The sequence below is a fragment of the Crinia signifera genome, chromosome 12, assembly GCF_055691185.1.
Source record: "Crinia signifera chromosome 12, ASM5569118v1, whole genome shotgun sequence".
Classification (NCBI taxonomy): Eukaryota; Metazoa; Chordata; class Amphibia; order Anura; family Myobatrachidae; genus Crinia; species Crinia signifera.
The window spans coordinates 73,063,632-73,090,471 of record NC_139228.1 but is presented as its reverse complement, the minus strand read 5'-3'; the positions used below and the strand labels follow the sequence as shown (position 1 = coordinate 73,090,471).

Sequence of the window (26,840 nt, the reverse complement as noted above, 5' to 3'; positions counted from 1 at the left end):
CTCTTCAAAACATATTTACATTTCATCAAGAGCTGTAGACAAACCCATTGCAAATACGTAGTCTAAAGGGGATGTAGCAATATTCCACTACTGAGCCCTCTACCTGCTGCTTTTTAACATTACCATGACCAAGGAATCCCCATAGGAGTATATTCAATGTTTTTTTTGCGAGCTGTGACCGCACGCAAGGTCAGTATTCAACTGACCCGGCAGCACCAGACGTTTCCCTGTCGCTAGGTTTTTGCAGCGACGGGGAAACTGCGCGTGAGGCCGCTAAAGCAGCAAGGCTTGCAGCTAAAAGCAGCAAGGCTCCCTGCATTAGCTGCGAGCATCGCTGTTTGGTTGAATACTCGCCATCATCGGACAGCGAGGATTCACCCGGAACGTAGAATAGCGTGAGCAGCAAGGGTGGCTTGTTTTTGCCAATACCTTCTGTTTTAAACCCCTCGCTGGCTGCATTAAATATGGCCCATAGTTACTGAGGGACCTGCGGAACTAATACGTGTACTTAGTCTACTATTGTCTACACCTGACCAAAAATGCAGGCACCACTTCATTTGTGCTGATGCTCAGGGTGACCTTTATTAGTACTGGTGGTGTAACATAGCAACCTGGCAGGTTAAATCTTTATGTAACTGCTGTAAGTGTAAGAAATCCTGTGGTTAATACTGGTCCATACCAGGACCCTGCTCAGTCAGTCTCTCTACAGCGAGTCTAGTAATAGATGTGGTCACAGCTGGAAGTATGTGTTTCCATCTGCAATGGTTCTTTCACAATGTATGGTTTTTATTTGCAATCTTTTTCTCTTTAGTCCATTGGGAAACCAGGGAACACCACAGCAGACACAGAAAAATTTCGGTATCACCTCCCCGATCAGCTTAGCAGTGCCCAAGGACACGGATTGCACCCTCACAAACAAACTTATCGAAACGCTAAAACCTTTCGGGGTCTTCGAAGAGGAGGAGGAATTGCAGCGAAGGTGAGCAACGGCGGTCTATTGTCCTACCGGGCTATTTAGCTTTATGTAAAAGAACTGGTCCATCAGCTGCAACTTAACTGTGTAGATGAAGCAATCTCTAACTCACTCTCAGTAATGACCAATGCTCCATGTCATGTTGCTTGTTCCCAGCCAATTGATAGGCAGCTGTATACACCTGGAAGATGCTTAGACTTATCTCAGTCTGATCGGGATGCGGTCATTCGTCAGACTGCATTTAGGTCTACAGTCATTAGGTCGACCCCACTAGGTCGACTGGCAGGAAGGTCGACCTGACTTAAGGTCGACATGGGCCAAGGTCGACATGACTTAAGGTCGAATTTGCATAAAGGTCGACATGAGGAAGGTCGACTGGTCATAATGTCGACATGGGTTTTTCGCTGTTTTTTTGAGCCGACATGTGCCGACAGGCGGTATTTCATGCCCTACCATCCACTAGGGCGTGGTGGGAGAATAAAATAGTGTGCCGAGCGCAGCGAGGCACCGTGCCCGAAGCATTGCGAGCGATGCGAGGGTCCGATTCTCATTGCCAACTGTGTCCATGTCGACTGTGTCGACATTCGGATAAAAAAAACAGTGAAAAACCCATGTCGACCTTATGACCAGTCGACCTTCCTTATGTCGACCTTTATGCAAATTCGACCTTAAGTCATGTCGACCTTGGCCCATGTCGACCTTAAGTCAGGTCGACCTTCCTGCCAGTCGACCTAGTGGGGTCGACCTAATGACTGTAGACCTAAATGCAGTCTGACGAATGATCCCATTCCGTCTGATCTTACCTATAAGCTACTATACTGCGATACCTTTTAAGGTGATGGAACCCTTCAGCACATCACGGTTGGCCGGGGACTTTGTGGCATGGCTGAGGAGGAAGCCCCATCACTACATATGATCTGATCGCAGGGTGCTCACATCCAGTCCCGGGCTATACGGTAACGGACTTGTTGCTGCTGTACTATCCCAGCACTTACTGAGAACCATGGGTTGTAGTTCTGTCCCCTTGTTCAGAAGTCAGCCAGGTATGTCCAAATTGTGGCCCTCCAGCTGTTATGAAACAGTCCCATCATGCCTTGCCACAGTTTGGTATTCGGGAATGCTAAAACTATGACAACCATCTGGGATGTGTAGTTTCACAACAGCTGGAGGGCCATCGTTTGGCCATCCGTGTCCTAAGCCATTGAAGACTTGTGCGTTACTTTCTTCACACATAAAGTCAGCTACAATGGCCGTGCCAGCAGGAACATAACTATTACTGTTCTATAATGTTATCATGTACAAATCTGATTCCATACATTATTTGCAGGTTATTTTGCAAGCAAATCATTTTGGATTTTATTCATGTAAATTGTTTATTTATTTTTCACCCCACAGGATTTTAATTTTGGGGAAGTTGAACAATTTAGTGAAAGAATGGATCCGTGAAATCAGTGAAATTAAGGTAAGTACCCTTAAGTGTTAACAAAGGTCAGACCATAATGCCTTTTTGTAACCGGTCAGCAGGCATATGGATTGTATGGTCTACGTCCGGGTGACTGGCGGTCAGAATACAGACGCCGGCATCCTGACGGAGGGAATCCTGACACACCCTCTCCCTTCTAGCAGCCTAACCCACCTGAGGGTCTTCGGTTTTATTCCCAAGTATTGAAGGGTATTTCCACACAAGCAGTGTTATGTAATGTGTGATGTGTGCACTGATAGGGTGGAAGGGAAGCTCTCTATTAAGGGTGTGGATTATTTTATCGACCACACTAAGGTCGACAGTCATTCGACAGTTCTAGGTCTACAGGGTTGAAGGTCGACAGGGGACAAGGTCGACGTGTTGTGTCCACAGGTCGCGAGGTTGATATGGGGGTTTTTTTTTAACTTTTTTTTTTTTTACACGAGTGTCGACACAGTTGACATGGACAGTGTTTGAAGTCAACCGCAGCCCCTCGTATCGCTCGCTATGCTTCGGGCACGGTGACTCGCTGCGCTCGGCACACTATTTTATTTTCCCACCACGCCCTAGTGGATGGTAGGGCTGAAATACCGCCCGTCGGGTGAAATAAACCCTGTCTACCTTGTCCCCTGTCGACCCAACGGTGTTGACCTCATGACTGTCAACCTGTGGTCGGTAATACGACCGTAAGCCATTATTAATTATATGAATATTGATTGTCGACAATTAGTTTTGTGATGAACAGGAAATTGAGCTTTTAAACCATTTACAGACTTTGTGGTTTATAATCCAGGTATCTAATGTTACAGGAGCATACAGCCCAACATTTAGACAAAATGACAAAGCTGCAACCCACCCCAGATGCTCAATAAGATCCACTTGGATTTAAGTTCTGCCCTCAGTGTTCTTCCCAGGAGCAGTACCATGGGTGCTACACCCGGCTACTTTAGACATGCCACGGCACTATCCTGCTCCATAATAAAATCAGGGTCGCTCTGACGGGCTCCTTTAAGAGGCCTGGGTGCGGTTTGGACTGCGAGAACCTTGCAGAGAGGGTAGACCTAGAGTGCAGATCTGCATTGCAGGGCACAATTCTATTGGTGTCTAACCTGCAAGTGGGCAGATCTGTGTTACGTCACGTCTGGGCTCACCTGATTGGCAGACATCCCTAGATAGGGATGTCTCTCTGAAATTGGGACCATTTTAGTACGCAGTAGGCATGTTATCCCTCTTAATACACAAGTTGTTCTAATGAATATCAAGGTGTGAACATCAGAACTCCATTATCTGTACACTTTAGCTTCACTTGTCTCATTTATTTATTTTTATTTATATATATATATATATATATATATATTTTGTATTATTATTTTCTTTGTCTGTTACATCTAATGCTCTTTATCCCATCAGAATCTTCCACAAGCCGTAATTGAGAATGTTGGAGGCAAGATATTTACTTTTGGGTCATACAGATTGGGTGTCCACACAAAAGGTATTTACTTGTAAAACTATAAATGAAGTATGGTATTACGTTGTATAACTAGATTCTTACCTACCTGCCAATTGAAAGCTATGTTTAGCCACTTGAGTGGTATGCCTGGAAATTGGAAAGCTGCCCCCGTCACTCCCCCTCACCTCTCCAGCAATCGTACGCCGGAGCTCCCCTGCAGCTGCCCCCACCACTATTAGTTGTAGGCAGGCTCGGGGATGTTCCGTGCGGCTCAGGGGGACTCAGGAGTTCGGTCGGCCGAGCCTGCCACCTGTTGTGAACGATGGCTGGGGCAGCGGCAGGTCCCGGGAGCTCCGGCGTATGAATGCCGGAGGGGAGATTAGAGGAAACGACGGTGGGGTGGCCCTGGTAGGTTTGTCCTGCACCAGCGAGAACCACCACTCTATGGTGTGTGGAGGTCTTGTGGAGCTATCGGGGGTCAGCCAACTTGGTCCAATTGCTCGGAAGCTTGAAGACTCCTGAGTTTAAGAAGTTGCAACCATGTATTACTCTTACATATAGGAAATTTTGCCTGTTTAACCCTAAAAGGGTAACTTCAAAGTATACTTTGGCCTAGACCTATTGGTAGTCATATGTTTCAGTGGGTGAACCATTATTTGAGTGCAGCCCCTCTGACGGGAGATTAATGAAAGTACAACATAATATGGTGAGTTTTACCACTCGTGATGCTTTGAAGATTCTATGTTGAGCATCACTGACCTTAAAAACATTGGTCTCCAACACACATTCACTTTAATTTGTCCTTGGATGTTTGTAGACACCAGTAAGTAGTAGTACACACGAAGATTGGTTTACCTTGCATAATGGCTTCCTCCGCACTTTATTCAAAGGTTTACGTATGTGAAGGCTTTTTATTCCATTAACCACTGTACATCCCGTAGTTTGGTCTGAGTGTAGGCTGCCACTGAAGTGCTGCAAGTATGCAGTCACCATGTTGGAACCAGATTGCGGCTAGATGAAGTCCGTGTAAATCGCATCGTCATTGCCTGTTGATATTCCTATGCCACACCGGTGCTGTAGTGCTGATTTGTGTTTTTGTACGTCTGTATCCTTCAGGTGCGGATATTGATGCCTTGTGTGTGGCTCCAAGACACGTCGACAGAAGTGACTTTTTTTCATCGTTTTATGACAAATTGAAACTTCAAGATAAAGTGAAAGACTTGCGTGTAAGTTACCCCCAATATTCCGAAGGTTTTGCCTGTTGAGCAGCAGCTGCTGGTACTTAAGACCTGCGGTTGCATAAGAGCATTTGAGAGCATAAAAATGCACTTGGTGCAAATGAATATGTGCCTTTGGGAAAACGAATGACTATTTTATGTTGGACATTGTGCTTTCCCATTGGTACAGTAAACCGTACGTGTCAGGCCTGATTTGTCCTGTGGATGTTCGTCTCTGCATCGCTTTACTTATGAGCACTTATGAGTTTTCTTCTTTCTTTCAGTCTGTGGAAGAAGCGTTTGTACCTGTGATTAAGCTCTGCTTTGATGGGATAGAGGTAACACATACTGCTACGGTTCACTATGACTATATGATATGCAGGTTTTGGGATACACACACGATGACCATGGCTGGTCTCACAGTTTCATTTTTAGCATTAGAAGTGCCCCTGACTAGTTTTATAGTATTCTTATCCCTTTTGGAAAATTGCTTCTGTTCTCCGTTTTGAAGGACTTAAATTTGCTTGTGGCATCCTCTGTTCTATTCTTAACAGTCAGTAGTGTAGAACAATGACACACAGCTTTATACACGAAATAAAAATGCCTATGTCATGTAACATAACCTCAAAATAGGTAGTTTAGGATAAAGGGGAACATTGGTTAGGATACATCTCTTAAAATATCTAGGTAGTTCTACAATAATTCTTTAAGGTCTGTCCCGTCTACAACAGGCTTTTTATATTATTTTTACTTTATTGTCATTTTTCGCCCATGCCTTTTCATTAGTGCTACCGGACTCCTATGTTCACGCAGTGATAGAGGCCCCACACTTATAGGAGTCCTGTGGATTCCTCAGCACGCAGGCTGCCATCTTTTGGAAGACTTCGTGGACTTGTTTATATGTGTGTGTAAGCTTGCATAGCTGACTTGTTGGCCATGGAATAGCTTTGAGAGGCTGGAGACTGAAGGAAGTAAAAAGATTTTAAAAAAGGAGCATATTAGACTTATCTACTTTAAATTTAAAGTTTACAAGTCCCTTACCCTTTGAGGTCCGCACCACAAAAAAAAGCAAAGGGAAAAAAAATTCTTTGCGTTTTTTTATTCACTGAGGATATTAACAACAATCAATAGTTTTTTAAAATGAGACCCCACAGTTTTTGAGATATAGGCCTATACCAAACGGGTTGAGAAATCCGTTTATAGTAAAAAAAAAAATTGGTGCGGACCTCAAAGGGTTTTAATGAACTTTGCAAGGGTATGGTGCACTGTTGTGTGTTTTGACCCATGATAATGAGGCTGACTTTTACTCTTCTCTCTCCCAAATCTCTTCTAGATTGATATTTTATTTGCTAGACTTGCACTTCAGACAATTCCCGAGGACTTGGACCTGAGAGATGATAGCCTGCTGAAGAACCTAGACATAAGATGCATACGGAGTCTTAATGGTAAACGCACTGCGTATCCTGGGTGCTAGTGACATCAGCCAATGCTGGGGCTGCCATTCTGCTGTCTGTAGGTCAGGCAGGGGGGCGTGGCCGCTGGCCAGTGCAATCCCTCACAGGACATTTTCCTTTTCATACCTTGTATTTGGATAACAATGAATATAGGGGTAGCCTGCTTTTTTTTTTTTTTTTTTTTTTTTTTTTTTTTTTTTTTTGACAGATGAATGCTGGACATACAAATACTCATAGGGCAGGGATGGGGAACCTTCCTCCCTCCAGCTGTTGGAGAACTACACATCCCAGCATGCCTTGTTACAGTTTTGCTATTTGGCCATGCTAAAACTGTTGCAGGGCATGCTGGGATGTGTAGTTGCACAACAGCTGTAGGTTCTCCATCCCTGTCGTAGGGGAAAGTTCTATTAGCTGCTAGACTTTCCATATGTTGTTAGCTCCTAGGTTAAATGTTAGGCGCTATTCTGTTTTTGTCCTGCGGTAAGCCCTGCAGCCAAAGATAAGCCATAGACTCTGTGTTAAGCTCCTGATACTGTTCAGTTATCCTGCGCAGTAAGTCCTGAGGGGCATGTCATGTTCAATGTTCTTTGCCCTCATCTGAGATGCAAGCTGAAATCTGCACTTAGTGCCCACCCTGGGGTTATTGCAGGAAGTGATTGAACAGCTCCAGCTCTTAACTCAGGAGCTACAATCCTGTTGGAAGTCTTGATGGATGAATTCCAGTTTAGTTCACAGTGAGCGAGAACACGTTCATCATGTTTTCCTCCTCTGCTAGGACATTTTTGTGCACAACATTTGTAGGTCTACAACAGGGATGAGGAACCTTCGGCCCTCCAACTGTTGTTGAACTACACATCCCAGCATGCCCTGCAGCAATCGTAGCATGACCACATTGCAAAACTGTAGCAAGGCATGCTGGGATGTGTATTTCCACAACAACTGGAGGGCCGAAGGTTCCACAACAGCTGGAGGGCCGAAGGTTCCCCATCCCTGGTCTACAACATTTACGAAGGACATGGAACAGAAGAAACTCTCGCTAAATATACCAAACGTTTAATTTGACTGTTTGGAGCAAGATTTCTTCCAACTACCAGACTGACGACTTGTGTTCTTTTTAAATTTAAATGTTCTAATGTGTTTAATTTTAGTTTTTTTTTGTTTTTGTTTTTTTTCCCCATTCATTAGGTTGTCGTGTAACCGATGAAATCCTCCATTTAGTACCAAACATCGATAACTTCAGGTTAACCTTGAGAGCAATTAAACTATGGGCCAAGCGTAAGTTTTATTTTTATGTTTGAAATGATGGTGCTTTGTTTAAAAAAAAAAAAACAAAGTGTTGATTTTTCCATTTGTTTTCCCTTTTCACAGGCCATAATATCTATTCCAACATCCTGGGATTTCTTGGAGGGGTTTCCTGGGCTATGCTGGTGGCAAGAACATGCCAACTGTATCCAAATGCAATAGCATCTACTCTTGTGCATAAGTTTTTCCTGGTATTTTCCAAATGGTGAGTTTATCACATGAGAGAATTAGCAAAAAGGTTTGTTGTATTTCCTCGACACCGGTGCGCCCCACACACACACACACACACGCCATCTGTGCCCAATGTCCAGTGCTTATTACAACCTTTCATCTCAACTGCCAATTTTTTCTCCTTTTTATAGGGAATGGCCTAACCCGGTTTTATTGAAGCAGCCTGAAGAGTGTAACCTTAATTTGCCTGTTTGGGACCCCAGGGTTAGTAACAATGTATGGTCTACAATTCCGTGCCTCTCTGGGGTGTGTTTCCCAGGAGACCATTGTCTTAGAGCAGGGGTGTCCAACCTGGTTCTACCAGCAGTCCACGTTTTCTAGACCCCTAGCTGGAGCACAGGTGCAGTCATTACTAACTGTCACATTTTCAAATATGTGCTACATATATTCCTAACTGACACATTCGACAGATCCACAGGTGGCCTGAGAAACATTAACTGTTGGTAGACCTCCAGGACCGGTTTGGCCACTCTTGTCCTAGAGCTTATATTTTTGGGTGCTACAAACAGAGGACATACCCTTCTACATGTAATACTTGTTCTTCGAACATGGAAATGCTGTAACTGAAACTTGTGCGTCTGTCTCCATTTTACATAATTGTTCGTATTCTCTGTTTATGTAGGTGAATCCCAGTGACCGGTACCACCTGATGCCCATTATCACGCCAGCTTACCCACAGCAGAATTCTACCTACAATGTGTCTGTTTCTACACGGATGGTCATGGTGGAAGAATTCAAGCAAGGTGGGTTATATGCAGTTACAGGCAGTTCCTAATGATCTTGATGGCAAGAAATTGTTAATTCGCTCCAACTCCCACATTATGCTCAGCAGTCGACCAAGATGCTGTTTCTTTATTGTTCAGATTACATGGTCTGTGCTCTTGAGACCTTTTTGTCTCTGGTAATACAGTCTCCTTGCTTTTCACCAATCATCTTTTCAGCTCTCAAAACCCTCACAATTATGTTTTTGCAGTTGGTTAATTTGATATGTCTTAATTACCTGGTTAATCTCTGCAGGTCTGGCTATAACAGATGAGATCTTACTGGGTAAAGCAGATTGGTCCAAGCTTTTTGAAGCTCCAAACTTCTTTCAAAAATACAAGTATGTATATTATAACCTGTCTGCAATGTTTGGGGGTGGAATTAAAAATAAAATGAAACCAATTCATTTAATGAGGTATGTGTGGAGTACACTTCTTTTCTATGATATGATGATCATTGTTCCTCTTATGCCAAAAATGAGCTCCATTAAAGATGCGTTTTGTTCGACCTTGTGTTCTAAGCATTCTACTCTTACCCCCATGGTTATCCTTTAGTGCAAGTATTTGATTGGTGCTCCTGCTCTTCGGGGGCTTTTCCATCATATGAGATGGTGATTGCCACATTGCTGGATTTATATGCAGTCCTGCAGCAGTATAATGACAGATGCTTGGTTGGCCTCCTGAAATGTAGTCCGGGCAGGGCTTCACATAGAAATAGTTCATAATGTTGGGTGAAAAGGTAGGTTCTTCTGAGATGTGGGCTGGGGGAGAATAGAGGGTAATTTTGAGTTATTTGAATTGGAGCAATGCTTTGGGAATCTACAGTGATGAGGTCAATATTTGTTACCAATTTTGCTTGACTGCTGTGTCTTCCTGGTTTATATCTCCTTAAGGGGCAGATGTATTAAGCCTTAACAAGAGATAAGTGCAAGGGTGATAAAGAGAGATAAACATCCAGCCAATCACCTGCTAACTGCCATGTTACAGGCTGTGTTTGAAAAAAGTCAGTTAGCAGGTGATTGGCTGGACGTTTATCTCTATTTATCACCCTTGCATTTATCTCTTGTTAAGGCTTAATACATCTGCCCCTAAGTTCCTTAAATTTTACTGAGGTTAGACTCTGCTTTTGATGAAGGAAGGCTAAATTGAATATGTAACTACAGCAGAAGCCTTCTTTAGGCGACTGATATCTGCAAACACTCCAGTTTTGTTATTGATGGCACCTATGTATCAAACTTTCTTTTAAAACTTCCTAAATGTAAGTATGATATAACAAGAGGCAGATTCAGTTATCTGAGATGTGTTTTGGAGGAACTTGCATTTAGAGATCCACAATCGGGAGCCCTCTGTTAGCGCGCAATTCTGCTCATCTTCACAGCACAACCCACAGCTATTTGAATATGCTGCTTGGAGATAGCAGGCCGCCACAGTAAATATGGCAGAGTTGGTTGTTAAATCTCTAAAAGTGTCAATTCATCCAACATGAATGTGACTATGACGCACCGGGCGACTGTGCTTATGACTCACTTGTCTATCTGTGTGCGACTTAATCTATACAGGAAGTGCTGCAATGTAGCGGCTGCAGCTTTTTTTCCAAAGTTCTGTTTCGCTTCTTATACAGACTCACACAATATACTTGTCGTATATTACATTCATCAGCTCAGTCTCCTTGTGCATCCTTGTCGCATTGTGACTAAAACACATTTTTTGGGGGGCAAAACGATGCCTAAGTTTAGGGGCCTTCTGGCATCTCTCACTTTGCATGTGCATGATAGATTAAAGGGCATTCCTAAAACACTACTTTACATTGCTGAGAATGGGGCTATAACCAAATTCTTAAATATTATGTGTACAGATTAGTCATTTAAACTGCATTTACACTTTTCTTTTTTTCGTAAGCTCCATACACACAGAGCAATATGATCACTAAGCAATACAGTATATTGCTCAGTGTCCCGTTTTCATCAGCGATCAGAGACTCTGCCTGCGGAAGCCCTAGGTCACAGGAGCGCGCCCCAGCGACCACCCCAGTGCTGGTCGCGGGAGTGCAACATTTTGCAAAGGCAAAAAAATAAGTGTCTAATTCCAAATTGTAGCTTAGTTAGGTTATTTGGATATTCTTAAATATATTAAGTGTTCACTCTAGGATTTTGTGCAGGCAGGGCGCTGCTGCACGTGGGCAGCGCAAGGGGGGCGGACCGGGCCCGCCGACATCCTAAAAATGGCGTGCCTGGGCCACGTTGTCATGAAAAGGGGCAGGCCCAGCCGCCGCAGTCACTAAGAGGGCGGGCCCAACCCTGTCGCAGTCTACAGCGGCGCTGGGCTTCCATGTGAACACCATCGGGGCAGGCAACAGGCTCTCTTATCGGGGCGCTGCGGGACAGCTTAGCGGGAAGACTAATTAAGCAAAATAATTAAATGGCCTTACTAAAACATGCTCAAATGAGTCGTGATCATCACATTAAAGATGCTAATTGAAAATATATTTTAAGAGAAATCCTTGGTAGTCCTATATTGAGAAATGCAAAGGTGTTTTTTTTTTTTTTTTTTACCTCTAAGGATATGTTAAAAAAAAAAAAAATAATAATCTATAGCTGTATTATGTAAGCCTGGTCAGATAAGAAGTACAAATGACTGCAGAACTGTATGCAAATTGTTTCCGCATCACTCTGCTTATCTATGGAAAATTTTTGTCTGATATTGCAATTCTTCTCGCTCATAGAAAACCAACCCTAGATAGATAACCAGCTAGTATTTACCTCCAGTAAGTAAATAGGTAGCCACCATGTATGACACAACTAATCTGGGAAATTAACAAAACCATTGCTGCTTTTATAGAGTAATCTTAAGTGGGTAAATGAGTTGGGTCCGGATTTACCCAGATCTTATTGGTTATACGGCTGTGACATGTTTTGGAGTCAAAACATGTGATAGCCAATAAGATCCTGTTTTGAGATCTGGGTAAATCCGGCCCTGCACAACTCTAGTAAATAGTGTTTATTGTTGCCCCCCTGCACCTGTTGCAACCCGTGCAGTTCCTCTTTCCTTTCAAGGGTGTCGCGCTTCGCTCTGCTGCTTCTAGCGCACTCTGGTCTGTATCTGAGCACCGAAAGCACCAGAGCAGACGTTGACACCCCAGGTCGGGAAAGACTGACTGTGTGGCTTGTGTGTTAGGTGCAGGGTACTAGAATGAACAGTAGGTGAACTCCGTTTAATGGAGATGCTCAACCTTCCAGACTTGGCTCACTGCCCCCTAGAAAAGTGCTTGCCAAAAAGTGCAACGAAGCCTCCCCTGTCGCTGTTCACCTGAAGTTTGATAGTATTGGGCATAATACAACATTTGGGGAGGATAATTAATTGGTTGACTTGTGTGATGTACATTTTATCTCTGTATATGAATAGCTAATAAATATTAAAAGGAAAAAAAAAGCAACTGAAAAGAAAAAAGCAAAAAAAAAAACAAGAGAATGTGTCCGTGTTTTTGTTTTAATGTTCATGTAGCCCTGTGTAAGTCCGATTTTGGCATTTGCCCTGACGTGTGAAGACCTTTTGCAATACATTACCTGTGGGCAACTATGAGGGTCAGTATGAAAACGTCCGTCAGTACATGCTTTGAGTCCTCGGGAAACAACGTGCCTTATGTAGAGCTTTGCACTGAGCGATTTTGTTGTTACAATTTGGATATATAGAGGGGTATGCAATCTGGGATTCCAACAGTCGGAATCCCAGGCCATTTTTATTCCGTTTGACACAAACTCAACAGTTGGAATTCAAGTGTCGGAAAGTCTGATGATTGGCGGAAAACGGCAGAGAATTCGACAATCCGCGGCTATTTCCGGCAAAACGTTTGTCGGTAACTGCCTTCAATTCTGTCGGAAACAGCAGCATTGTATAGGCGGGGCCACTATTTCCCCTATCAGAAATAGCAGCTGGTATTGAATACCCCTCCCCCTCCGAGTAACGGCACCCAACCGGAGATTGATAATTAGTCAAATCAACAAGACCGGTACTCTGATTTGGGGGGTAACGGCACCAAATCAGAGTACCGGTTGTCAGGTTTCCGATGTACGTAGACTGACCATCAGAATCCCAACTATTGGACCGTCATGCTACACCCCTCCAATTATTGTCATAGGTTTGTATGGTGGGGAATACATGCATAGTGCTTCATAAATAAGACAGGGAGGACTTGCTCACTTTTGTGTTTAGTCCTACTGGGAGTGACTTAGATTATAGATTGCCATATGGGTGCACTATAGTCTAGGTGTGGAGTCTTACTGGTAGCCTACCTACTGTATGAAAGTTCAGCATTATAACCTTGGGATAGGAGGAAGATTGTCTAAAAATTAATCAGCCTATATACACACACACGGCTAACTAGTCCTCACCTCTATGAAGTGAAATATCACCATTGACCACTAGAATTCACTCGACGGACAAAATTACTCCTTAAGTGAAAGCAGTTTTTCAGGGACACTCATCTGTTTGAAACTTGCTGGAGAGAGGGAGCTGTGAAGAGAGATTGGAAGTAGGAGCGGATAGGGACTGTGGATGGAGAGTTTTTGGGCTAAAACTCTTCACAGCTCAAAGTGAAAGTACGTTCGCAGAAGCCGTCATTTTGTCGGGTTCTTAATTAGTTTTCTATAAATAGTTTTTCAAATGCCCAAACTGGCCGTACACTAGAGATCTGTTATCTGATTAATGCTGCACATGTAACTGTTCTCAGTCATCCTGGTCCATTTGGTTATGTACCTAGATCCTGGCCACTTCTGGCTGCATCTTCTGTGACTTGTTGCGGTCATTAACCAGCTACTAGAGGTGTAACGCACAGACAGGATGGATTGTAGGGCTTTCCTTTTATATGTACGGTACTTGTTTCCTAGCACGGCGCCCGGGATTTTGATTGTAATAATCGCGGCCGCAAAAATCACATCCATCGCATGCAAACCAAATCGCATGCGATGCGATCGACGCGATTTTTGCATTGGAATCAATGTAAAATGGTCCCTGAGACCCAATTTTACATTGATTTCAATGTAAAAAGCCCCAAAACCCCCCATTTTCATTGCAAACCCCCCTCATGGGTGAAATGGCCCTCCATTGTTAACGCCACCCCACTATTGACGCCAACCCGAAGCGTGGCGAGCCCGCGAGGGGAGGCGGTACGCGTCCTCCGACCTTTTCATACCCTCACTATCCACGTCGGCGTGGAGTTGACTTTATAAAGTGTGGCGAGCCACCGAGCCCGAAGCGTGGCGAGCGCAGCGAGCATAACTTCACAGGTAAACGCGTCAGAGGACATGTACCGCCGCCCCTCACGGGCTCGCTGCGCTTGCCACGCATCAAGTTGGCATCAATAGTTGAGTGGCATTAACAATGGGGGGGCATTAAGCATACTTAATACCCATGAGGGGGCATATACAATGAGATATTTCCCATTGTTCCCTATGTAAACTCGCGTCAATCGCATCGCTTGCCATTATAATGGCACGCGATGGATGCGATCAACGCAATTTTCTCTTTACCGGCAATTAAAGCTGGTAATTGACAGAAAATCGCGTCGATCACATGCCTTAAGTACCTTAACTTAAGGCATGCGATCAACCCCGACGGGCGCCGTGCTAGGAAACAAGTACCATATGTACTTGGAGCTGTATAGGGGACAACATGTAGACGAATAGTAATGTCTTTCTTTTTCTTTAAACCTGGCTCTTGGTGCTGTATAGAGATTTAGTTTACAGATGCATTTGTTTCCCTAGAATAACGTACACATATAAGGTAAGTTTTTTGTTTTTCTATTCATCATCTGCTGGGGACAGAACCATCTACTGCTGCCCCCAGGTTACATCTGTTTCCAGTGTTCCCAAGCAGCAGGGCTGGATACAGGTCTGGGAACGTCTGCTGTAACTCGGGCAATGTATTACAATGTGACCATAAGCTGCTTTTTTTTCTTTCGTTTTGTGAGCTATAGACCCTGAATTTGCCAAGTTTCACACCCTTGCATTTTAAAGTCTCTATATTGTGATTTAAATATGATTGGTATTGTGTAGTTCATTTTGGTTTATAAATATATAAAAGTGGAATTAAACCCACTCCCTACAGAAGAACAGCTTACAGTAAAGATCCATAGAAACACCAGTTATTATGGATCATATTCCGTGGCGGGTCTACAGTTTTCTTGGCCAATGGCTGTGGGGGGTATTTATATCATGTCTAGTTGGCCAATGCCTGTGGAGTATTTTTTGTTTGTTTTGTGAAGCGGCATTTTGGGGTATAGATAAATTATTCTGAACTTACGTGTACACAATGCTGTTATCACTGCGGTTTTATATTGGATTTTAGCAGAATTGCTGCTTTATATACAAAACAACCTTCTGCGTAGACTGTTCAGCATTTTGGGGGGGTTTAAAAAAAAATGCAATGTGATTGTAGGTTGTTTTTTGGGAACAGATGTTCTATCGTGGAGTCTTGACCCATTATCCGCAGTTATTTTGACACCCTAATGGTATTTGTAATCTTTAAAATAAAATAGTTGTCTTTATCTTCAAAGGCATTATATTATCCTCCTTGCAAGTGCACCGACAGAAAAGCAGCACCTGGAGTGGTAAGTACAGCTCTGCTCATGTGATTGTGGGGAATGACCAGACTGAATCCCCCTCACAGTAAAATGCTTTTACTTCCAACGGTTGTGACTGTTGGTAAACGTGGTTGGAAGACTATTAGATACAACCATTACCCTAGTGTGTCTGTGGTCTTTATTCAGACCAGGCTAGAACCCAGTAATGTAGAAGGGACCAGGCCTAAGTAGAAGAAAGACCAGAACATATTTTTTATTTTTTTTCATGGTAATGGTACGATTTTGTTTTGGGCTTGGGTACAAGGTTAGAGCCTAACAGCACAGATGCAGAAATGGATAGCCAAGCCAAATTGAATGGTCAATTGTTAACTGAACCTTGGTCACTATGCAATAAAAGCTGGAAAATAACAAATGCTCAGGCACTATTGGTAGGCGGAATGTGCTAGAGGCCTATGTACTAAAGTGCACTTAAGAGCATCCATAGAGCGGAAGCCTTTGGGGCACACTTACCTATAGAGCATGACTTAGATGTAAGGCAAGCAGGAGCCAAGTTCCTGACATAAAGCGTCTGTTCCAACCTTGTGTTTGTGTGTATACATAACTGTGGTGGGACCTTTTTTACAGGGTGGGTTTGGTCGAGTCAAAAATCCGTATCCTTGTTGGAAGTCTGGAGAAGAATGAATTCATCACACTGGCTCATGTGAACCCGCAATCATTCCCAGCCCCTGGAGAGAACCCAGAAAAGTAAGTCTATGGATATTAATGTCTGTTTTAGAATAAGGGGGTATTCAATCTAAGCCATTTTCGCCGTCTTTTGACTTCAACTCGACAGTCGGTATTCAATGTTCCGTGTATCAAAGGCCGCGGATTTCACAATCCACGGCCGTTTCCAACAAAATAGATTAATCTGAAACGGACAGCCTTCAATACTGTCAAAACTGCAGCATTGAATAGACTAGTACCAATATTTCCACCCGCGGGGATTGAATACCACCCACCTGTTTGTGGAGGAGGAGAAGGTGACAAATTAACCTGAATAAAAATGTACTAAAGATAGATAAAATGGAAAGCGTTACATCCGAAGTGCCAGAATTTATTTAATGACCATTAGAAGCAGAAGAGCAGTCAGGAGCTTCTTCTTCTGCATACTCTGACCTTTCAGATATCGACATTCTGCGGTTATGGACATTACGAATGTTGACCAGATACCATTGTGGTGCCTTGTCTAGTCATCTACTGTAGGGTTTCTGATTAATTTCTTTTTATGTGTTCGGAATGGGCAAATTCCTCCAGATTCTTCAATGTCAGGGATTTTAATGTAGCAAATATGACATCTATCAGGGTTTCTACAACCAGTTATGACTTTCAGCATAGGTTTCCTATGTTTCCACTCCGGCGTTGCTTTAGTCTATAGACACACACTAATCATACGTTGGAGCCTTACTGAGTGAAGGGTTTGGTTTCCTCTATTGAAGGCCTGGTCCAGATTTCATTCTCCCTGGAAAGGATGTGGGAGTCTTTTTTTTTTTTTTTCTTCCATACTCCAGAAGCACCATGTTCCAGAGATCCTCTGTTCATAGGGAAGATTGTCCTACAGATCTTTCCTTCCAACACGATTGTGAACCAGATTTTTTTTTTATCGCCTCTTGAGACTGGCCTTAATCAGTATCAAGAATTCATTGGAATCCAGGTTTCTTTATTTTCAAAAGAAAGTGTAAAATCTTTTCTCCTTATTGCCTCAACTTGAGGATCTTCTGAATGAGGTGTGATAAACAATTATTTTTAGAAAGTACACAAGGCCATGAGGTAGACCTTCTGAAGTGGATTACTTGAGCAAGCAGGACCTTTTATCCGGGAGAATGATCAATTCATCCGGGGGAGTTTAAACTTTGGTAGAGAATTGGGGTTTGCTGTACATCAACATGTTGTCCATAGGCTATGTACAGGTACAACCACAAGGTGACCAATTACTGATCACGGATAAGAGACCCTTTATACATAAACTCCATGTATGTTTCAGCTTCTTTGTCTACAATGCCCATCCCAACCTGTAGCAATTCTGGCGAGGCTTCTGAAAAGTGCTGATCATTCTGGTGCCCCCAAATTGGCCAAGAGCAGCTTGGTGTTCTAATTTTCCTTCGTTTATTGTCCAGTCCTCCATGAGGATTTATGCTGTGTCCCAACTTGTTATTTAGATGTTATGCAAACTATTATGAAGGCCAGGAAACCGGTTTCCAATAGAAACTAACACAGGATGTGCAGCCTGTGTTTTTTTTTTTTATATACATTCAGACGATGTGTACCCAGCATGATATCGGCAATTGCAAATACTCTTATCGATGCCAACAGTAACTAGCCTCTGTATGGGGGGATACAGAAGTCAAAGGATATCACCAATGACCCGTAGGAGCGCGAATCATTAACAGTAGTGTGCACATACTAGACTATTTGCATGAAAATATTGTTAAAGTCTGTCTTTACCTTTTGGACTTAAGATTTAAATAAATGCGTGTAGGCTGTTGCGCACACATACTAGTGTCACTCTTTATTCCAGGGAAGAATTCCGGACCATGTGGGTGATTGGGTTGGTGTTCAAAAAGATGGAAAACTCCGAAAATCTCAGCGTTGATCTCACTTATGACATCCAGTCATTCACAGACACTGGTAAGGAGCCTTCAAGACCTTTATTTTGTGGAATATTAATGTAGCAACATTCCGTTTAAATGACAATGTTGTCATAACTAGTCTTGGAGCACCTGCTTGCATGGGTTTGGTCAAATGTGGTTCTGGCTGAAAGATCTACAGCAGGCATTCCCAACCACGGTCCTCAAGGCACACTAACAGTGCAGGTTTTAGTGATATCCAGGCTTCAGCACAGATGGTTTAATCAGAATCCCTCAGATACTAATTAAGTCACCTGTGCTCAAGCCTGGATATCTACAAAACCTGCACTGTTGGTGTGCCTTGAGGACCGTGGTTGGGAATGCCTGATCTACAGTGTCTTAAGCAGTCAATATGTCTATACCCCAAAAGGTTGGCATGTGTTGTATTTTTTTTTTTTTACTGACTTGTTCTTACTTCACCATTTATGTTGGCATAGAGGGAAAATAAAATATAGTGTGAGCTCGAAGCTTGGCTAGTAAAGAGCTACGCTACTTCAGGGTCCATGTCGACATGGACACCATAAAAATTGTGAAAAACTCATGAAGGCCTTTTGACCCGCACCCTATCAAATGATTGATCGATTTATTTTTTTTTTTTTTGTAGTTTACAGGCAAGCTATTAACAGCAAGATGTTTGAAATGGACATGAAAATTGCTGCAATGCACGTTAAACGGAAGCAACTGCATCAGCTCCTCCCTACACACGTCCTTCCGAAAAAGAAAAAGGTAAGTTGAGTGTCACCACTACGTGGGGGGCTCTTGTTAGCTCTGTAGGGAGACTCTTTGACTTTTGACATGAAAATTGTTAACCATGCAGAACCTTGCCTGATGAAACCCTTCAAACCATTTAAAAACGTTACTTAAGTGGTTTCCTTGGAGGCACAAAAATCATGGCTTGTTTCTGCCGGGCTCCTTGTACAACCTGTTATGGTTTCATGTTTGATTACAGCTTCATATTAGCCATTATTTTGTTTGTTTTGATGGTCAGGGTTTTCAGTAATCTTTATAACTGGCTAAATGATAACCCACCTCTTGCATCATACCCACCGCACTGGCAGCCATTTTTGTAAATGTCTCCCGTCTGCTCACTGGCAGCCATTTTTGTAAATGCATCCCGTCAGCTCACTGGCAGTCATTTTGTAAATACATCCCGTCGGCTTACTGGCAGCCATTTTGTAAATGCATCCCGTCTGCTTACTGGCAGCCATTTTGTAAATGCATCCCGTCTGCTTACTGGCAGCCATTTTGTGATTTGAACTTCATGTTTGTAAAAATGATAAATAAATGAGAGATAAATAGTCCTTGTTGTGTCCTCACTTCTGTAGGAAAACTTTACTCTGTGGCAAGTATAAAGATTTGTGATGTACTGCTTTATTTTACAGCATTCAGTGGAAGGTGTTAGGCTGGTCTCTTTGCATGAAGGCAGTCTGGACTTATCAATGGACAGTGACAACAGTATGTCTGTGCCTTCTCCCACCAACGCCACAAAGAGCAGTCCATTGAATGTCTCTGGATTGTCTCAGGGGTAAGACAGTAATGTGTTTTTTGTGTGTGCACTAAAAAAATATTGTGCAACGCACTTGTTCTCTGAATTGAAATCAAAATCCCAAAAAGCTTTATCTGTGTTTTACTCCATTTAGAAGGAACAGTCCGGGAGCAACATTGAACTCTTCACTGACCAACGTATCTGCTTCTGAAGTCAATGTGCCACAGTGCAATTCCGCAGACACTTCATGGGGTAGGTTTTAAAGACTTTCAGTGGGGGTATATCTACAGTTTTGGTAATTGCAATGTCTAAGTGAAGGAATTCTGTTGCAGGTAATCTGAACGAAAGCATTCCCGGCGATAGTAACTCGCCGCCAGCCATTACTTCAACACCAAAGCCTGTGGTGTCCCGAGTTGTGACCGCAACACGGGTGGTGAACCAAGTACCCAAGCCTATTGCAGTCGTAGCGACAAAAATACCCAGTCCGGTAGCAGGTTTAAAGCGGACTTCCTCGCCAACCTCAGAAGATGGTCCCAAGAAAACCAAAACTGTAGAGGTAATTTTTCAGGTTTCTAAATATTGATATTTTGGTTTTGTTCCCAGCTTGTTTTTAAGATGGTTTTCAATCCCTTCTCGTCAACAGGGGATTGAGGTTAAGCAGGCACCTCTAAAGAGGGTTCATGCTGTTTTTTCGGGGTTTTACAATGAGGAAGCATTCAGTGTCCAAAACATGCTTCATTTTTGAAGTTTGTTGGGTTTTTGAAGTCTGGTTTCGATACCAGAGTATTTTTATACCATCAGCATATACTGTTGTGCGTTCGCGCATCACCAGCTGTCACCCTGTTTTACAGGATGAGTGAACGACTTTCCATAGTCTCCAACATGTCGTTCATGGGCAAAAACACCCAGTGTGCGGGCACACCTTTAGAATTACACAGCAGTCTATCGTTTTACCAGCTAAACGGGCTGTAATATAGGTTCAAAAAATCTATCTACAAATTTGCATGAAATAATAGCTCTCAACAGACTAACCCCACGTAAGATTAGGATCTGCTTGTTTGAAGGGGTTGCGACAGACCATTTCACAAAATCTATAGCGCTTCTTTTCCTGCTGTAACCGAAACCACGCAAAGAATGATGTTCTGTTTTGTAGGAAGAAGCTGATGACGAATGTGCAGCGACAGACCTGGATGACTCACAGAAAAGTGAAATGGAAACTGTAAAGGTGAGGCAGATAGAGGTCATTCACTGGTTCCAAATCTGATGGCGTTTATCACCACTCTTCATTATAGACTTCTTTCTACTGCAGTGAACATGGATCCATGCAGAATTAGGTTCCCCGTTTTATTCTGTGATAGAACTGGAATTTTGGGAGTTGAGCGAGTGGTGAAATTTAAAGTTCTCCCCTAAATGCTGAAAAGTATTAAAATGGAGAATGATAAACAACCAGCCAATCAGCTCCTGCCTTACATTTTTCAAACACAGCCTGTGACATGGCAGGTTGGAGCTGATTAGCTGGCTGTTTATCACTTAGCATCTGGCCCATATTCCGTTCTTTATGGGAATCCGTCCTGATGCTGCTCCTTGACCAAATACAATGCGGATTCCCTCATGCGTAATCCTGTCTGGTCTTATTGCTTGATCTGCATATATTGCTGCTTTTGTTTTTATCTGAAGCCTTCCATTCTGAATTGTAGGATCAAGATGGTGACGTGAAATCTTCATCTCCTGTCCCTGGATCACTGCCATCTTCTCAGGTATTCTACAGACTCCCAATTGCTGCATCTTCTCATCTGACATTTAAACACCAGGGGTAGAGCTTTTTGCTCTACAAATGATCCAGAATACATTTTAAAGCCTTATATCTAAAACCATGAGAAATTCAAAGCTTTGTGTCTTTGAAGTAGCCTGCACATGTCCCGCCAGGTTTCCAGAGGCTGCTGTGCCCCCTCCTCGGTAAGCTGCAACATTGTCCCCCTTATCTGTATATCTTTCATTCATTTCAATTTATGAATGAACAGGCAGTCAAATCTGCCTATATCGTCAATGACTGCATGTTCAACAGTGGGTTAGGTGACGTCTGCCTTCGTTTGGAAATCTGAACGATTGCCTGTGCACGTCAGGCCGAGTTTAATGAAGGACAGAGCAATCATGCGCTGTCCCTCATTAGCATAACCAAGGCCGTTAGCGATGTTGCAGGGTTTTATGTGCAGCACGTGAAACCTAGTATCCGTCACCCATACACACTGAGCAATGTAGGAGATTTGTCTATCTGCAACAGCAAATCCACTTGGCTGTACCCTGCTTTAGAAGAGGAGTCAAGTGGCGAGAGATAAGTATTTGCCAGCCATCTCCTAAATTCCATGCTACAGGTTGTGCTTGAAAACTTGACAAACAACATTAGAAAAAAAAAAGACCTGTACATTTCTCCGACACTTCGCATAGTGCTATCATTGGGTGGGGTAGATCATTCCGACAGTCATTAGTCAGAATCCCGGATACAGGGACTAAAGGTGGCCATACATCTACAGATCGATTATCAGATTGGGCTGGTTGGAACCAAATCCTGGTAATGGATGAGAGCAAATGACAGTTGATTATTTGCTTTGAATTGCTGGAAACCTGCCAAAAACTGTCATTCAGATATTATAAGGTTTTTGTTCCAACCAGCCCAATCTGACAATCGATCTGTAGATGTATGACCACCTTTAGACAACGGGGCGAGCAAACAAAGCCCTTTGTAGGCTTGCCACGCTACACTCGCCACATATATTCTATTCTCCCTCTCTGGGGGTGGTAGACCCCACAAGGGAGAATAGCCCCTTTCAGCCAGGCTCCCGACTGTCTGGAGGTTATCCGGCACCCCCCATCATTTGTCACGTGATCCACACAAACTTTTTTTTTTTCTATAGTGGGATGTAAAATGAATGTCATCTCCTTTTGTTTCAAATTGAAATGTGTGTATTCTAAGGAAAATATAAACTCCTACTCAAATATAATGGATATAATTCTCTTTGGAGTCCTGTAGTCTTTAGAACCTTGAATATCCACATTTTGCTAGTGGAGGTATATTATTCTCGTTAAAATACTTGATTTCTGTTCCTAACCTTCGCTTTTAGTAAGTTCCTTCTGCTCGAAGATTTTTGGTAAGCTTTACCTCCAAGGTAGGAAATTGTGTTTTTGTTTTTTCCAAGCCTTTGCTCAAGTCTTTAGTAAAGTGACTGATCCTGTATTGATCATCACTCCCCTGACCGTCCTGTATTATCCATTTTCGTAAGACAGCCTTCTTTTTCTCCCCTTCCGCCAACTCTGTTTCCCTCCAGCGATCGTCCAGTACAGACCTGTCTGATATCCCGGCACTGCCTGCTAATCCCATCCCAGTTATCAAGAATTCAATAAAACTGAGACTGAACCGGTAAAACGCCTCCAACCATAGCACCTCAGGGTCCATTAACGATATATATGTGTATATATATATATATCCGCCAGATGAACTGTGGTCTCCTTAAAGTTCTGAGAAGAGTACAACAGTGTGGCGTGATTGAAACAAGAGTTTAGACTTATGTTATTGGGCTGTAAGCATCCTTTCTGGAAGTCCAGGTTAGTATGATGAAAATGAAGTACTAAACAAACGTGTTGCCATCGGTTCTATACTGATTAAACTAAAGGACTGAAATTGTAAAGAAAACAAATGAGACTGATAACTGTATCTGTACTAAATGATATTTCATGTATCTTTTTGCTAAATTGACAATACAACTGGCCTAAAATCTGTCAGCAGATGCACTTTTATGTTTCTTTTTAACAGTAGTGAGGAACATTTAGACGGGTTTCTTTTAATTGTCTTTTGGTTTCATTCATGTTTTACATGTTGGATGCCAACACTGGACGTGTAATTTTGATTGGTTTACTGAGGGGAAAAAAGTGAAATCTTGATGGTCTTATTAGGGTATTATTTGTTTGGAGTTCTGAAGCTTCAATTTAGGCCAATTTTTAAAAGGTCTTTGTATTTTACTTTTTGTTATTTACGGGGCATGAAGGTTGGTGATAGTACAAAGTAACTATATCTCAGCAGTTCCTCCGAGCGTGTCTGGCTACCAACATCCGTCAACATGTCTGTCAAAGTCCTAGGGAGAACTTTTGAATTCCTTAAACAACCTAAATTAGTGTATAGGTTGAAGCACCTGACCTATGAAGGCCAATGAGGAAGGTGATCAATTTTCAGTTTCCAAACTGTTTAAAATCTAGGCTTTTGGTAAGAATTACCATTTTATTTACATTTTTTTTTTTGGTGATGTTTTTTTAAACCATGCCTCAAAGTGCTAGCTGAGCAAGGCTTGAGAACAGCCAGATGGAATGTACTAGTGAGGCCCTCAAAAAAATTTTCTTTTATGTTCAATAGTTCAAGAATTGAAGCTATCTGCCTCCTGAGTTGAGTAGAATATAGGGAGTATATCAGAAATGGGGTGTCTGTAGTAACGTCATAGATAGTTCATATGAAACAATGGAAATATTATCGTCGGAACCCAAATACAGCCTTTTGGTTTCTCGGCGAGGGGCAGACACGTGACCCCCCGCTATGCTTATTACACTTTTTTTCCCTTTTGCTCACGCATGTACATTTTCTGTGTTGGGTTTTTCAGGTAACCATTTGAAACGACTCTTTACCCTAAACTTGTATAAAGTCTGACTTGGGTGTATTTTTACTTTTCTTTTTCGTGTAAAAATCACAACCCTCCCCCTGTTGGTCGTTAATGCTTTTACCTTTTTCTTTATAGTTTTTAAACGTACAAAATGAACCACACAAGGCCTTTGTGTATGCTGTTGTTACACCAGGCTCGAGATTGGTTCAGTAGTTGTTTTTGTTCTCCCGTTTTTTTATTATGGTCCGCTGGTTTGTAGCAACTACACAAGTTGGTTGTCTTCGTTTTTTTTTTTTTTTTTCTTGTTTTCCGTTTTTCAAGACGAAGTTAGCCCTTTAATTTCCCCAGTCACCCACCCGCAGTGTTGTACCTTTTTAGCCCTAGTTCCCACAACATCAGACTGTCGCTTCCGCATGATGTATGTATTGTCTTATGACCGGAGTTTGCTTTGTTTTATAGTACCCGTACTACTTGTATTTTTCAAAAGCTATTTTGTAAACAGATGTATTTCTCCATTGAAAAAAAAAACAAAATAAAATGAATAAATAAAAACCGCACAAAACAATGAAGCATTTCATTTATTTTATTTTTTTACAGATGGTAGTCTCTTTACTGTCTATTCCGGGGGTGGTTATTTACAGTTTCTTATATAGCGCACACATATTCCGCAGCGCTGTACAGGGTATAGTTGAACATTCACATCAGTCCCTGGCCCAGTGGAGCTTACAATCTATATTCCCAACCACATGTACACGCACACACAGACATTCTACGGTTAATTTTTGTTGGAAGCCAATTGACCTACCAATATATTTTAATATTGTGGGAGAAAACCGTAGTAAACCCACGCAAACACGGGGAGAATATACAAACTCTGCACAGTTAGGGCCATGGTGGGTATTGAACCCATGACCTCAGCGCTGTGAGGCAGTAATGCTAATCATTGCCACCAACTGTCATGTTTTGTGGATGTCATTAATCATCCACAGGTTAGATTTATGTTGCACGATTAGTAGTTATCCCTTCTGTTTCCACAGACAAATGACACGTCACCTGTTGGTGATATTTGAATAGCGGTTAAGAACCCCTAAAAATACTCCGACGTTTCCTCTGACTCTTTGATAAGGTATTGTTGCAGGCAGCCTTGTACAATCCAGAATAGAATAGTCAGTGCTTTTGCAATCGGGGATGGGGGTAACCATTGGTCCTCCAGCTATTGTTGAACTACACATCCCAGCCTGCCCTGCAACAGTTTTAGCAGGGCATGCTGGGATGTGTAGTTCAATAACAGCTGGAGGGCCGAAGGCTCCCCATCCCTGATTTAGGTGATGGGACGTACATTGTCAGACCCTTAAAGCTTCCCTGATTTTTAAGCAGATTATTTCCCTCTGACTTCTATGAAACAACTCAAACAACATTACCTAATGCACAAAATCCAGGTGATCTTTTCTTAATACACAATGTGGGCACTGAAGGGAGATTTAATCCGGTCACAGTGGAGCCTCAGTGTTACCTTGTCCTGCGACAGTTATCCGGATGATAGACCAACACTGTATATAGATTGGTGGCTTCAAAAGTACAATGTGAACGATGCATACACACACACACACACACACACAAACACACACACACAAGGATTCATTCTGTTTGGAAGCCAAACCTACCAGTATGTTTTTTGATTGAAGGCATACCCAACGGAATCCCAGGCAAGCACGAGTGAAAATACACAAACTCCACACCCTTCAGGCCATGGTGGAACCCATGACCTAATTACTGAGGCAGTGATGCTAACCATTACACCATTTATAGCAACATGAGGATTTTGTGTGCATTAAAAGGTGTAACCTTATCCAGACCTATGAGGGAATCTGTAAAACCACTTCATACACTGACCGGAAACAGAAATTAATGACTCTACCACTACCAGCTCACAATGTAAAGTGTTCCTGTGCAAGGTGCTGAGTACCTGTCCGTATTCAGGATATTACATCACACGTGTACGGATACAGGATGACCGAGCAGGCTTGTATGCACATGGTAAGTGTAATGCTGGGTACACACCAGGACGACAACGGTCCGATCCAATTCCGACCGATTGGATGTAGATTGTGTGGTGATTGGGACCTTTTCTGTCCTGGTGTGGACCGATACCGATCCGATGCGCAGTCGCGTCGGTCGGTCGTTATTCAGATCCTACCTGCAGCAGGTAGGATCTAGAAACAACCATACTCCTGGGTGTGGGTCGCCATCGGATCCGCTCACGGTGCACATCGTGAGCGGGTTGTGCCCCCCGCGTCATCGTGACCGGGTTGAAGGAAACAGTGGATGGTAGGGCATGAAATACCGCCTGTTGGCACATGTCGGCTCAAAAACTGAGAAAAACCCCATGTCGACCTTTAGACTGTCGAACTAATGACATGTCGACCTAATGGTGTGACTACGTCATGCTGTAGACCAAATGACCGCATCCCGCTGAAACATGCTATGTGAACTTACGGTATACGGTCATTTGGGGTACAGCATGATGGTCGACATGGCATTAGGTCGATAATGTCTAGGTCGACATGGGGTTATTCACTGGTTTTTGAGCCAACGTGCCGCAAAAGTGAAAAGCACCATGT

The 26,840-nt window shown here is 42.8% G+C and overlaps 1 protein-coding gene across 1 annotated transcript in view; it reads left to right on the top strand.

Annotated features, from left to right (window-relative positions):
- The window catches only part of PAPOLA (poly(A) polymerase alpha), a 31,808-nt gene extending 7,024 nt beyond the window's left edge, over positions 1-24,784 (top strand). The window contains exons 2-22 of the mRNA XM_083166755.1: positions 812-979; positions 2,369-2,435; positions 3,846-3,927; positions 5,002-5,111; positions 5,387-5,440; positions 6,436-6,547; positions 7,742-7,831; positions 7,925-8,063; positions 8,221-8,293; positions 8,712-8,832; positions 9,107-9,191; positions 15,401-15,454; positions 16,052-16,171; positions 17,982-18,091; positions 18,695-18,816; positions 19,473-19,615; positions 19,731-19,828; positions 19,909-20,132; positions 20,730-20,801; positions 21,274-21,333; positions 22,900-24,784. Coding sequence (XP_083022881.1) covers positions 812-979; positions 2,369-2,435; positions 3,846-3,927; positions 5,002-5,111; positions 5,387-5,440; positions 6,436-6,547; positions 7,742-7,831; positions 7,925-8,063; positions 8,221-8,293; positions 8,712-8,832; positions 9,107-9,191; positions 15,401-15,454; positions 16,052-16,171; positions 17,982-18,091; positions 18,695-18,816; positions 19,473-19,615; positions 19,731-19,828; positions 19,909-20,132; positions 20,730-20,801; positions 21,274-21,333; positions 22,900-22,995 — 2,200 coding nt within the window. The 3' untranslated portion in view covers positions 22,996-24,784. The remainder of the gene's footprint in view (positions 1-811; positions 980-2,368; positions 2,436-3,845; positions 3,928-5,001; positions 5,112-5,386; positions 5,441-6,435; positions 6,548-7,741; positions 7,832-7,924; positions 8,064-8,220; positions 8,294-8,711; positions 8,833-9,106; positions 9,192-15,400; positions 15,455-16,051; positions 16,172-17,981; positions 18,092-18,694; positions 18,817-19,472; positions 19,616-19,730; positions 19,829-19,908; positions 20,133-20,729; positions 20,802-21,273; positions 21,334-22,899) is intronic.
- The last annotated feature ends 2,056 nt before the right edge of the window (positions 24,785-26,840 follow it).